Here is a 13,267-nt window from a genome sequence, read left to right on the forward strand (position 1 = left end):
GCTGTTACTCAGCAAGCTATATTCTGAAGCAGACTTGGAAAAGAGAATTGATTTCTTAGTTCACAATCACCCTATTTCACTAACACTAATTGAACTGCTAACTTCTGTGAAGGAGGAAACAACAATCAGTGTAATGTGGAAGGACCCTCAAAGTAACACAGAATAAAAACAGCAATGTGATAATGGTTATATGTTCAGAATTACTGACAACCCCACTAGTAGCTAGGTGTTGAATTTCAGTGAAAAATCAAGTCAGAATGTTCCCTAGGGTAGATATTCTCAGTATTTCTTTAATAGAATAAATCCTGTTAAACTTTCGGGAACTTTGATAGAAATCTGACTGTTTAGACACTGCAAATAACCCAAATGACAGCTTTCAGATTTATGTCTATAGATACTCATGAGAATCTCTGCCTTCTTTCTCATTATGCCAGTGGCACACAGCTCACACACAACTTCTGCCTCTCCATGAAATGAGGATGAGGCCATTGGGATAAGAGACAGTCACACTTTCATTGTAGTCATGGCTTGTTTCGGAATCCTGAGCTGCTTTGCAGATATGCTGATTTTTATTCTCCCTTTTACTTTGTCTCGAAGAGATTTGTCCTCAAGAGCTTCAGCCCACTGCACAGCACTATATACAACTGGTGCTCTTTTACAGCTGTAGTACTAACCACCAGTGAACTGTTTTCTGGACAATCTGGTTAAAAGTTTGCATACTGGCTGACTCTCTCTTCCTTTGATTATCATCCTTCCTTTTGGTTAGACCATTCGTGAGACCTTTATGTGGTTTCTCTGTAGAGCTCAATGGCTATCCTCAGATAGGTTGCTAGAGTCCTATTCAAGGTCCTCTAACATTTTTTAACATTCATATATGTGTTTATACAAAGGTTCTTCCTGGTTCCTCTTTTATCTCTGCATCTTTTCACAACCTTCTATCTTTAAATGTTTACAGTTTATTCTGTAATCTGCTTGCTGACTTGTGGCTCCAGCCCTTCTAGTTGGTATCTAAGATGCTAAATACATGTCAAACAGCAACTCCAAATAAGTTGCTGATGAGGGGAATCAGGGCCCTAGTATAAGTAATCAATGGAGAGAGTGAAGAAGAAAAACAGCTGTTCCTGCAGGAAGGACCAGAGTAGTTTCTGAGACACAGAGACTGGGCACGGCAGCCTCTGACACATACCAGTGGCTTGGTGCAAAGCTGAAGAAAGTATCATTCCCCAGTTTCCAAGAACAAACATTTTCCTCAAGTTAGTTAAATCACTGCAATATTTAGCACTGCTCTGGGAGCAATACACCTCTTCTAGCAACAAGGAAGCTTTGGGTGACCCCCCCACCACAGTTCTGCTAGCCTGCTCCTAGCCAAACTAGGTTTCTATCTAAGTCCTCACATCCTTCGTTGCAGCTACCCTAGTCCTACAGCAGGAAACATAAGCTGATATTCTGAGTTCTCACTGGATTACAAGTATTCCCAGAGAGGATGACTACCCTGAACTAGGGTTATGTAGCCTATGTTCTTCCTGCAGCTCTGACTGTTGTTTTTGTCATTAATGTTATGAACAATCTACATGCATGCTCTGCATAAATATTCACAGAAACAGGGAAGGATAGAAAAATGCATATATCACAGAGATACATTACAACACTACAACAATACCCAGAGGAGATGGAGAGACTCTCGCAGAGGTTAAAATTACAGGGGCAACTGTGAAAGTGCTCTGAAAACTGAAAAAGAGACAGAATTCAGAATTCATGTAAGTCTGCTCAGCAAACCAGTTTGGTCAATATATTCAGAACTCCAATTTTACATTTACTTCTAAATTTTTGTGTAAACTTGCTTCATTTACTGTACTAAAATCTCAGCTTGATTTTAGTCTACACATTAGACCAGAACTCTTGCATCAACTATACATACACTACACTGTTGATGGTTTTATTTATTTTTATAATCCCATTATATTCCATTCCTATACTGTCATGTTCCTATGTGCTGTAGGGTCTTCTACTGACCATGGCCATTCACCCTATACAATTTTTGGTAGGATAACTGGAGCTCTTGGCAGCTGGTAAAGTGTGGGAGGTAGTTTGGATCTGTATGGTAAGTGTATTAACTGAATGTTTGTGCTAGAGGATCAGCAATAAAATCACTGACATTAATAATGGAAATGTCATCTTTAAGTTTCAGAGCTAAACATTCAAGAGAAATTGGGTATTTACTCCTATGCAAACTTTTCTTTCAGCCTGTGAGAACACAGAGATCATTGCATTTTAGTAATACTCAAATCAGGTTTTCAGGGTTTTCACAGCAAAACAGAAAGTAAGAAACATTTTTTGAAGCATTCTAATTTGTCCATAAATTCTATTACAGCACTATCATAAATTACTGTGGGCCATGGGTAATGCAGGTTCATCAAGACTACACTTTACCCGCTAACAGGTCTCCATCAATGAAAAATGGATTAGGTGCTCATTTACAGCAGCTAAACCTGTTTGAATTAATCAGCTACTATGGACTGATGAAGATTTGGTTCTGTAAGTCTCAGTGATTTTCCTTTGGAAACTTTCACCTCTACTGATGGACTTCACTATGCAGCTGATTCACAAGTGTCAACTATGTCTTTCTGAACTGAGGGGCTTTTCTGCAAGACAGAAGAAAAATGTAAAGAATGTCCTGGCCCTTTATTACAGGCCAGGCTTAAACAACAGAGCATCTTTGAGCCAAAGCCTAAAGCAAAGCAGAGCCGTATCAGCCAAGTATTTTTTCCCAGCCACATTTTTAGGGATCTTACTCTTCCAACTCTATGAAACTCAACTTTCGCTCCCTTCTATTTAGTCTTTTTAATCCCAAGGGGAATAAATTCCCTGCACAGCTGAACCCAGACTGTTACCTAGGAACCACTACATGCAGGGTAGGCAGCTGTGTTTCTTCTTGCTGAGAGAGTTTTTTCCCTGCCAGTTCTTGAGAAAGTTGAAAGCATCCCAGCATACCCACCCCCACTTTATTGGTCTTTGGCACTGGGACTCACCTGTGGAATTTGTCCCTGGCTCACAGGATGCATCACTGTTCTGGAATCGGTTCAGCTGCCTTTCAATGGAAGACACCCTAACAGATAAAAGCATCAAATTAGAGATAATAAGGTACACACCAAGGAAGAATAAAAGTCTCAACCAAAAAAAAAAGAAAAAGAAAGAGAGAATTCTCCCAGTTTACATAACCTCACTGGGACTGTAGCTACAAAGCTGTGCCTCAACATGGTATGAAAAAGGCGGTGACAGCAACTGACTCCAGAACAGCAGAGCAAGGCAGATGAACACTCAAGCCATGAGTGTAAAACAATTATCCCACATACCTTGGAAGCTGATTCTGGAGGATAAAAGAGATAATAAATAGCACTGGACCACCAAAGTACAACTCTGCTGGTAATGCTGTGGTTACCTTATTCCAGTGATATGAAGTAAAATGATTAAGCAACCTTAGAACAAAAATGCACACGCTGGCAAAACACACTACATTCAAAAGTCTTTGCATCTTGTCTCAGCAGAGACAGCTCATTTAGGAAAGATTTCTCACTTGTCTTGGAAACTGAGACATTGCATTTAGTCTCCAGTAGTCTAGTGCCAGTCCTCAAGCAGACGCTTTATGCAAAATCTCAGCATTTGAGTTACAGTAAAACTATAGTCTGTGGAGTACAACTGCACTTCCTTTAACTCTTACAAAGATTCATTACCAAACTGAGACCATGCCCTCCTACATAGAAAATGTGAACCAAGGCAAGGTCAAGTTATATAGCTACAATGATCTATTATGTTCTTAAAATCTAGATAATCGATCCATCTATTCTGGTTTGTTCTCTCCTCCACATCCCTCCTGCCTTTCTTCCTCCCTGCCCAACTCTACAGTGATCAATCCAGACTTCTGTGTGCACACTTCTGCCTCTCTGCCAGAGTCCTTCTTCACTCATGCAGCTCTACAGCATTACAATTACTGTGAGCTTTTCTCCACAAGAGCACTTTAGTCTCCAACCCCCATGGGATGCCCTGATGACTAACAGACCCAGGCACACATGTGCAGTTTCTATAGTTTTGTCTAAAACCTTTTGCTTTCAGATTCCAAAGTCAGCAAGCTGCCAGCAATCCAGGTGCTCCTGGCAGCTAAAAGGCCAGTGAAGGACTCCTGTATTTCACATGTCAGTTGGATTTTAATGAAATAAATTGGAGTCCATACTGGAAGGGAGGGGGATGCAGATATAACATTTGCAAAACATAACTCCTTACTTCAGTCAGTCATAAGTTGAAATGTTATTGTCAAATGAGGTGCCTGTTTCTATATTTGTTGTCTCTCAGAGAGAATTTTTGATCTGTACTTATGGTTTCTTTTGCTCCTGACACCACATGGTCCTTTTGGGAACTGAGCATCCAGATGGATCTTAATGCTTCATATATAGATATTCTATGCTCATAATTAGCTTGTCCACTTTCCTAACACAACTGACAGTCAAATTAAGCCCACCCTTTTGTAGGCAGAATATAAGACTAGTGGTTGAAAATGTGATCAAGAATGCCAGCAAGTACAACAGCAACAAAAAACCCAAACAGGGAACAGTCACACTTCTACTTTGGAAGCATAATTTATGTTTAGAAAATATCTTTCTACAGACTTGCCCTTCTTCTTTCCTGCCTACACAGAGTGCACCTTGATTCTTGCAGTTTCAACCTGCAACTCCACACAGCTCATTCTCAGATCTGGTTCTCAGTCACTGATCTCCCACCACACTAAGTTTACCTGTCTTCCATCTCTGCTGTCCAGATGCAAGCTCCAGTGCCAGAACATACTCACTGCTTAAACTGAGTTAATCCCTTTTCACTTCCTTCCCACTTGGACTGGCTGAAACCCTACTGCCTTTCTCAGTTTCCTTCTTATAATGTCTGTGTTGTTTTTGCTTCCACTTCTCTAATGCAATCCATTGTTAATGTCTCCATTTCTTCTTCAATACCAACAAAAACAGCCTCCACTGTCCCCTTCACTTAAATATCTGTCATTGCTCTTTTCTCTCCATACAGTTATCCCCTCCTTGAAACTGATACTGACTTCCTTAATTCATGCACTAAACCATCCTTAAGTTGCCCAGCCTACTATAAATTTGGAGGATGCTCTTGTTCCACAGGTGACAAAGAAATACTTTCCTAACTAAAGTTTGAACACCTTTGTTTTAACAGCCTATTGCTATAGGATGCTACCAACACATCTAATGGTCCAGGGGGGACAGAACTGACACTAACAAATTCACATCATAAAACCTCCAAGTTTGACAAGAGGACAGCAACAGATGTGAACACTCAGAGCCAGGGAGGCTTGTTCCTCTTTGTTGCTCTTGGACAGGATATGTCTGCATGTGTATCTGTGTGTATGATCTGAGGCTAGCCAAGGGCTAAGAACTACAGGCCCAGGGAGCCCAGCTGTGTCAGGGTGTTAAATCAAGGCATGTCTCTCAGATGCACTGCTTCTGCTGCCAAAAAAGTCTAAGGGTCAGGCAGCCTGATTAACCCAGATGCTCAGGAGCTAAAAAAACAGTTGTGTCGCAGTACAGCAGTAGCAAAGAAGTGAAAGGGGTTCCAGTAACAGTTACATGCTTGCTCTCTTGCTGCCTGTGCTCTTTTCAGTGGGCACTTTGGTTCTTCTGCTGATGCCACCATGCAAACAAAATACACAAAGGAAAAACAAGGTAGAAAGATTTTGTGCTGTGATGTTGGGACTTGAAGGAAATATTTCTTTTGAAAGGCTTTCTTAATAGAGTCATTGGGAATGACATTTACAGAGGAGTTCAGTACATGAGATTATGCCATGTTGATCAACATCCCCAGGAGTCTGTGATGTTTCAGTCTATTGCTGGCAAAACCTGTGATCTTCTTAGGCTCTCTGTTTCCCTGGTAACATTTTGAACTATGGTGATTTTCTCCATCTAGCATTTCCTCTCTCTATATGCAGTGGTCTAATGTTGATAGCTGAATTTTCCTGACATCTTTCCTTTAACTGATAATCTTGTTCACAGGCTGTTCAACTTTGCTCTCCCTGATGCTGCTGTAGTCTGAGAGCAGGTTTCTTAAAAGTTACTTTAGGAATGATAGCAAAAAAGTGTGTATTTATTACAACTTACTCATTCCTAAAAGCAGAAAGATTTATCGTCTCCCACCTGTACCAGTTCACTCTGGGTTCTGACAGTTGAGCTAATACATTTTTCTACTTTGCATGCTGTCATCTGTAACATGAAGTTTTAGTATACCAAATGCTACTTCCAGGGACATGTGCTTCATTCCATAGCTTACAAATACTGTATCTGTGATCTCTGTCTCAAAATGTTGCTCTCAGCAGGTCTCATCACGGTTCACAGACCTGCCAGTAGTAGTGACAATATGAGCAGTGGAAAGAACTTAGTCTGACTCTTGGAAAGAAAGAAGAGCTTGTTGTGTTAGCTGTTCAAAACACTTTCTTTCTGCTTGTGATACAAGCACATTTAATCAAAACTATGGAGCCCCATGAGACCATTTTGTGGGGCTACATTTCAGTGTAAAGCAAAATATTAAACCATTTCTCCCAGTTTGTCTTTTTCCACACCTTAACACAGGCCTCAGTTTTCCACTCTGTTAGCTTAAGCAAGGAGCCTGCTTTGGACACAGTCCATTATAAAGTCAACCTACTACCTTTTACAAGTTGAGAGACTGAGAAAACAAGAGAGGCCAGGAACTGGAAAGGCAAGACTGAATTGTCTGGCTGTTCCATTACTTTTTTGCATTATGTTTTAACCAGGGAAAGGTCCAGGTTAGTAGATAGTTTTTGAATTAGTAACATTCATCGTTAGCATCCCATTTCTGTTTGTAGTTGAGTTTTCTAGTTATTCTTTTCTTCCTCCTCTGGAAGCCACGTGTGCTGGCTAGGGGAGAGGTGACAACACATGCAAGAAATGGATAGGTCAAAGAGACAAACTTGATCTTAGCTTGTCTTCACAGTCCAGTCTCTGGAGAAGTTCTACAAACAGCTTTAAAAAGATGATCTTTATTAAGATGTTAAATAAAAGCCAGGCACTGCAAGAGCAGACAGAGAAATAAGGTCTGGCTTACTGAAATAAAGTGTGTGTGGGGTGGGGGGGGAGAAGGAGAGGGAAGAGAGGCACAAAAGCTTTAACAACAGAATGGGATTAGTTTCAGTGAGTCTTGTGGAAATAATATATAGTACTGAGATCTTCTTTGAGGAAAGAGATCAGGAAAACAGCCAACAAGTATTAGGGGGTGAAAGTGGGTAGCAAATAAAAAATGACCTGACAGAGAAACAAAGCAGCCAAACAGCCAAAATTAGATTAGATGTTATGGAGAGGAATATTTGCCATTGTCATAAGGTAAGGATATGATAATCGTCTCATACTGGAAAGGACAATTCTGGGTGCCACAATGCAAGAACTCTGGCAAACTGAATAAAATACATTCAATTCAAGAGAATTAAGGACTTAGCAGGTGGAACTACTATCTGAGGTTAACAAAACCTCAACAAGTCTAAGCAATGTTAAGATATTCCAAGAAGTAGAAGGATATTAAAAAGACGGAAAGTATTTGCAAGGGAAAGTGTTTAGGGTGGTTCAGAAAGGAGGAACAAGGTACAATAGGATGAAACAAAGGAAAAAGTCAGATCACACATCAGGATAGACTTTCCGATAAGGCTGTCTGGATTCTTAAATAGTCTTCCATAGTACATGGTGTGGTTTGTGCCACTGGAGGTTTTTGAAAGGAGGCTACACACAATGCCTGAGAATACTTCAGACAGAATAACACGGAACTGTAAAGAACAGGCTGGCACATGCAAGACATCTTTTTCTTTAATCTGTATTCTTTTGACAGAGGCTTCTCTCCATTCACTCTCCTTTGTCAATGCGTCTTTGGTCTTTTCCTGACAACAATGAATGGATTAAATTAGGCTGAGACATAGCAGTTTTTAAACGTATGACCAGCTCTCAGTATGCTGGAAATATAGCTGGGCACTGCTGTTTTCCATGTAAGTGAAAAAATGTTACTGTAAGATCCCATGAATGGCAAGAATGGGTTTGGAGTCTTGTGCTGGAGACTGAAAGGCAACTTAGAAAGTATTTCCGGAGTGGCTCCTTGCAGCCTTCAATACTTGGATTAGTTTTCTGAAATTTTAAAGGCATCTTTTGCTTTTTTTCCCCCTTCTGTGCATTTTTGGTGCTGAACTTTTTCCGGTTTTCCCACACTCCTGCCTGTCACAGAGCAGAAACCACAAAAATGCAGCAAAGTAAAGTCTATCCAAGGAGCTGCAATTCCATCTCACAAGGATAAACATTTCCTCTGCCAAGAAGTGAGCACAGCACACCGGCATCTTCAAATACACATCTCTGCTGCCCAGCAGAGAAACCCACTGACATAGCCTGTCACCTGTACTAACACGAGCTGCCCAACAAAAAAGAGATCAGATAGCAAACCCACCAGCATATACCTGCCAGACCTGATGCTCACACCTGCATTTGCCGAGTTGACAAAGTCTACTAACATCTTCCTTTCTTTTTAAATAGTTTTTGGGGATTAATCCAGTGTGCTATCTTTTAAGATAGCAAGAGCACAGGCAGGAAACATACAAGCTTCCCTAAAGTAGCTCTGTCCAAGCCCCTTAAATACACTTGCAGTTCCAGATTTGATCCACACATGCTGACAGTGCCCTAGCATCTTCATAAGGTGTCTTTTATCAGCAATCTTTTATGAAAAGTTTTCTTTTTAGACAGGAAGGGAGCACAGAATCAGGAAATCTCACAGGAACCTGCTCTGAAAACTTTATAACTCTTCTGGCTGTAGATGAAGTACAAGGAAGGAAGTTATGAATGCAGCTTTTACTCTTCAGTATTCAGGGATGAAACAAGTCTGAGGATATATGAGGAAAGACCTGATGAAGGATTTAGTCTAAAGCAGTTCTGCCATTTAAGAGGAGGTAATTGTTGAGGAAGCTACCAAGAAAAGTAACGGATAAGAACAAAACCCAGAAGTCTTGTTCACATTCTCTTATAATGCACAAAAGAGAAGACACACCAAGAAATGGAGAGGAAGGAAACTTACAATCAGTAAGCAACATTTCATAGTGGGTTGGGTTTTTTTAAATATAACATATGCCAAATCCATCTACCTTAGAATGGCAAGCACTATATAACTAAAAGCTGAGTAAAAGTTAAAAGCAGAACTTCTACAGATAATGAGGAAAGCTGTCAGTACATTAGGCACACTAGAAACACCTAAAATGAAATACAACACTTGTGCTTGAAGGCATAAGTCAATCTTTGTGTGTTGTTTTATTTTTGCAGCCTCTTCTGAGCCATTGGATTCTAGCCCCCATCAAAGAATAAACATGAAGGGAGTGACTCAACTGCCTAACCATAGATGTCTAGTACCATACTTGGTACTCTCATATTATGCAAAACATCTGCATGGGACTGGCAGATACAACACAAGATCTACAAAAGACTTGTGCTCATCTGGAACAGCAGCTAGAAAGTCAGGTGGAATAGTCCTGGGTATCTAAAATGTCACTAACAACATGTATTCAGGTAACTAAATCCCACCTTGGATCAGATACTTCTCTGATTCAGTCTGGTAGTTCCTGTGTCCTTATGTTTGTATGATGTTACAGTCTTACCTACCTTACCATTGTGAAACATGAAACTGCAATATAGTGCACACCTATTTCAGTGCACACAGCTCAGGTTATTCTGAGATTTATCTTGGAAAACTTAACCCAAAAGATCTATGTCAGTCACATGTAGACAGGTTCTTCTCTGATATTACTTCTTGAGGGAACCAGTGCCAGCTTGCTGCTGCAAATGGGAAGAGAGAAAACTTACTTGGAAATCCTCTGGGCTGCAGCCTTTCTGGCCACTGCCTGCCTGTGGTTTGCTGGAGGCTTTGGAATCAGCTGAGAAGGCGTACTCTGGGATGGCATCACTTTGTGCAAATAGGGTGTTTTCTGGATACTAGAAGTGGCACTTGATGTCTTGTGGGCATCAGAGCCAGCTGGCATAGGTATATGGCTGGTGCTGAATTGTGAGTAGTTGGCAAAGAGAGTCTGGTAAGAAAAAAAAAGGGAAAAAAAAAGGGAAAATACCACAGTAATTGGTGATTACCTCTCTCAATATTGCTGAGAGCTGACAGAGGGGGTGACATTTTTATGAGGCAACCCAGGGCTCCAAGGTCAGTCCTACACATAGAAAGAAGAGTTAAGAGGTCAAATCAGTGAAGCAAGTTTTAGAGCTAAATTTTATTCCCTCAGAAGCTGAGAGTAGCTTCTAGGAAAGCAGACAAGCTCACTATTGCCACAGAATTATACTATTCTGGATTACAAAAACCCAAGAGATCCTATCCTCAACTGAATCCCGCAGTGGGCTCCATCCTCAAAGAAGTAAAGCTTTTCTTGCCTTGACTAACTTTCTGCATTTATCTTGCTAAATAATTCTTTGTGGGATTGAGACACAGTTCAAGGAAGGAAAAGAAGAAGGTTATGGGTAAGATGTGATAGTGCCAGTTGTTCAGTTTAACCCTGTAGGTGCTTGGAATAACAGAAAGGCTCTTGGGCACCTTCTCTAAAAAAGGGATGTTAGGTCAGCAGCTGACACAAAGGAAATCCCCAGTAATACCAGGGAACAGAAAATGTTTCTGTTCCTATAGCAGATGGGAGAGTAAGTATCTTGGAGATTTGTCACCAGGAATGAGAGAATCCACATGTTGAAACACTGGAGAACTGAGCAGTGGACTGGCAAAGCAGTGAGTGGAGAATCGTTCCCACAGGAGTTCTGCAAACTGCTCAACTCTTTTCAGAAGGGAGCAACCTGCTGGGAGTTCTGCTTTGTCTTTCCTCGAAGTTAGTCAGATTCCCAAGGCAAAGAGGCAATATCATAACCATGCAGTTAGGCAGCTAGAGGTCAGTGACAGGAGATGAAGGGAGATGGGAGATGAGGGGAACAGCTCAGTGCTCACCAGTCACCTCAGCATGACCCTGGGAGCCTTGCCCTTTACTGCATTTGTCCTCAGTTTCTTCTCTGGTGAAAAATATACAAAGCCACAGTGAGTGGGCTCCAGGCTCCAGAGAAAACCACAGTCTGAGGGCTGACTGAGTCTCAGCAAACAGACAGGAAAAGCCCCTCTCCCCCGCAATTCTCTGACAAATGGCAGGGCAGTGGTGTGTGGGAAGGCGTTTCTGACAGGCAGAGCTTTAGGGAGAAAAAGAAGTGCAGGAGCCAAAACAGGCCTGTTTCCTACCTAAGAGCTCACTGACAAGATGCCCTTGGGCACCCAATCCTTCTTAACCTCTCCCTTCCCTGGAGCTCTACCTTGATCAGAGCTTTCAGATTTGGAGTAAGTAGCTCGTACAAGTGCGTAAGTCTGGAAAACAGCGGTCACACCCCACCTCACTCCATCAAAACAAACCAAAATTGCAACTTGGTTTAGTCTCTTGCATCTCAGAGTCACATGAGGTTGGGACAGAGACCCTCAAGTCACTGCAGCCCTTTCTTTTTCAGGGGTGACATTTCATTGTGCTCTGTTTGATATTATGCTATTCTCTGTAAGTTCTTTTTTCTTGTTATTAAAATCACTAAGATCCCAGAGTCCACAAAGCATACAATCTTAACCCCTTCCCTGTGCTAACATGCAATGGCAAGGAGGTCTATGACTAAAGGAACAGCAAGCATGGATGCTCCAACAAAGTCTGATCAGCAAAAGCTGGGCTGAGACCTACCTAAAGGAAGGTCATGGATGTTTTTCTTGGGGGCAATGGACTTCCAAAAAGGCCTTTTGTTTCTATGCTGTGCTGAGATTCTGGCTGCCTTCCAGCCAAGGATGGGGAGACTGAAAGCTGACACAGACCATAGCTTCTGGATTCAGCTACAAAGTATACTGCCCTGCTGTGAACTCCATGGGGACAGGACAGGAAACCAGGAGAAGCTACTGTACAAATAAAGAGGGCAGCTGGAGAAAGCAGAGCCTGACCACACAAAGAAAGGACTGGGAAGATATTTCAGCATATTCAAAAAGTAGGAGACAGACCTCATCACTCAGGATTCTGAAGGGTCTAGGGAGAGCAGAAGGCTAAACAAACCCTGAGGCAGTCCTGAAGCAGGTAGCACCCTATATTGCTGCTCCAAGTGCATTTGGAACCATGCTTCCCAGACTGGCAGACCTAACTTGATGTTGATTGTTCTTAGGGCTACAAATCTGAAAAATAATTAGAACACCATGAGGCTTTTTAGTTAAAAATCATGTACTGCACTAATGAAATAATTATCCTGCACAACTTTCTGGGGAGGCAGGACAGCATTAATGCTGCCTTGAATATGATGAATGTTAGCACTGATAGAGAAAGTGATTTCCCCTAAGCCACAGCAATATCAAAAGCTAGGTTGAGAGCTCAGAGAAAATCCTGACTCCCAGTCTCATATTTGCCCCATTAGCCAGCAGCAGCTAAGCTCGGGCTGCTCATGATTAAAAGCAGGGTAGTACTTTGAAGAACAGCTGATATATTAATGATCTTCAAAACCAGAAAGAATGTTCCTGGCACTTACCATCCCTGTATCTAACACCCATCCCCAGCACAGTAATGGAACAAATGTTGCAAGCAAAAACATGTTCATTCTGTGACCAGAGGAGGTAATGAAGCTCATTTCCTGTGAATCTGTCTCGGGGCTGAATCTTACAGTATCTAATATAAAGCATGCCCCAAATTATGCCTCCTTCCATGGGTTTGGGCCATTCTTGTGTTGATTTTCTGCTGTCTAATTAGGAGTGGCCTCAAGCTGCAGCCTTTGCCTTAATCAGGGCAGTAGTTGAATCCCCTTTCCAGATATATGGCTCGTTATTTTCATAAAATTTATATGAAACATAGCCTTGAGATTTCCATCTCAGTCATTCAGTTTAAATTGGATCACCAAGTCTGAAAACAATGAGAGACTCACCAATGTATGAGAACTGACAGACAGATGCACACACGTGTATTGCATAAAGATCTGTGCAGCTAGTTCCAAATCACAAGCACTGGGAATTGAAATGTTTATAAGCAATAAACAATGATGAGGACTTAAGTTTTTGAAAAAGCAAGGAAAAAGCAAACCAAACAAAAAAAACCCACAGCTTTTACAAAAGCAACTGTATTTCAGATGACATTACAAAAATACAGAGAATTAAAAGGCCTGGAAGACCTTGGGAGTCATGCAAATTGTTTAGTGAT

The 13,267-nt window shown here is 41.4% G+C and overlaps 1 protein-coding gene across 5 annotated transcripts in view; it reads right to left on the bottom strand.

Annotated features, from left to right (window-relative positions):
• The window catches only part of TTLL5 (tubulin tyrosine ligase like 5), a 138,441-nt gene that overhangs the window by 14,144 nt on the left and 111,030 nt on the right, over positions 1–13,267 (bottom strand). For 3 of the 5 annotated variants that reach the window (XM_031048734.2, XM_031048735.2, XM_031048733.2), the window contains 2 exons: positions 9,894–10,114; positions 3,030–3,106 (listed from right to left, as the gene is read on the bottom strand). In XM_031048734.2, coding sequence (XP_030904594.1) covers positions 3,030–3,106; positions 9,894–10,114 — 298 coding nt within the window. The remainder of the gene's footprint in view (positions 1–3,029; positions 3,107–9,893; positions 10,115–13,267) is intronic. The other 2 variants (XR_004080548.2, XR_004080547.2) reach the window with 1 other exon arrangement.

Source organism: Melopsittacus undulatus, chromosome 4 (assembly GCF_012275295.1).
Source record: "Melopsittacus undulatus isolate bMelUnd1 chromosome 4, bMelUnd1.mat.Z, whole genome shotgun sequence".
Lineage (NCBI taxonomy): Eukaryota > Metazoa > Chordata > Aves > Psittaciformes > Psittaculidae > Melopsittacus > Melopsittacus undulatus.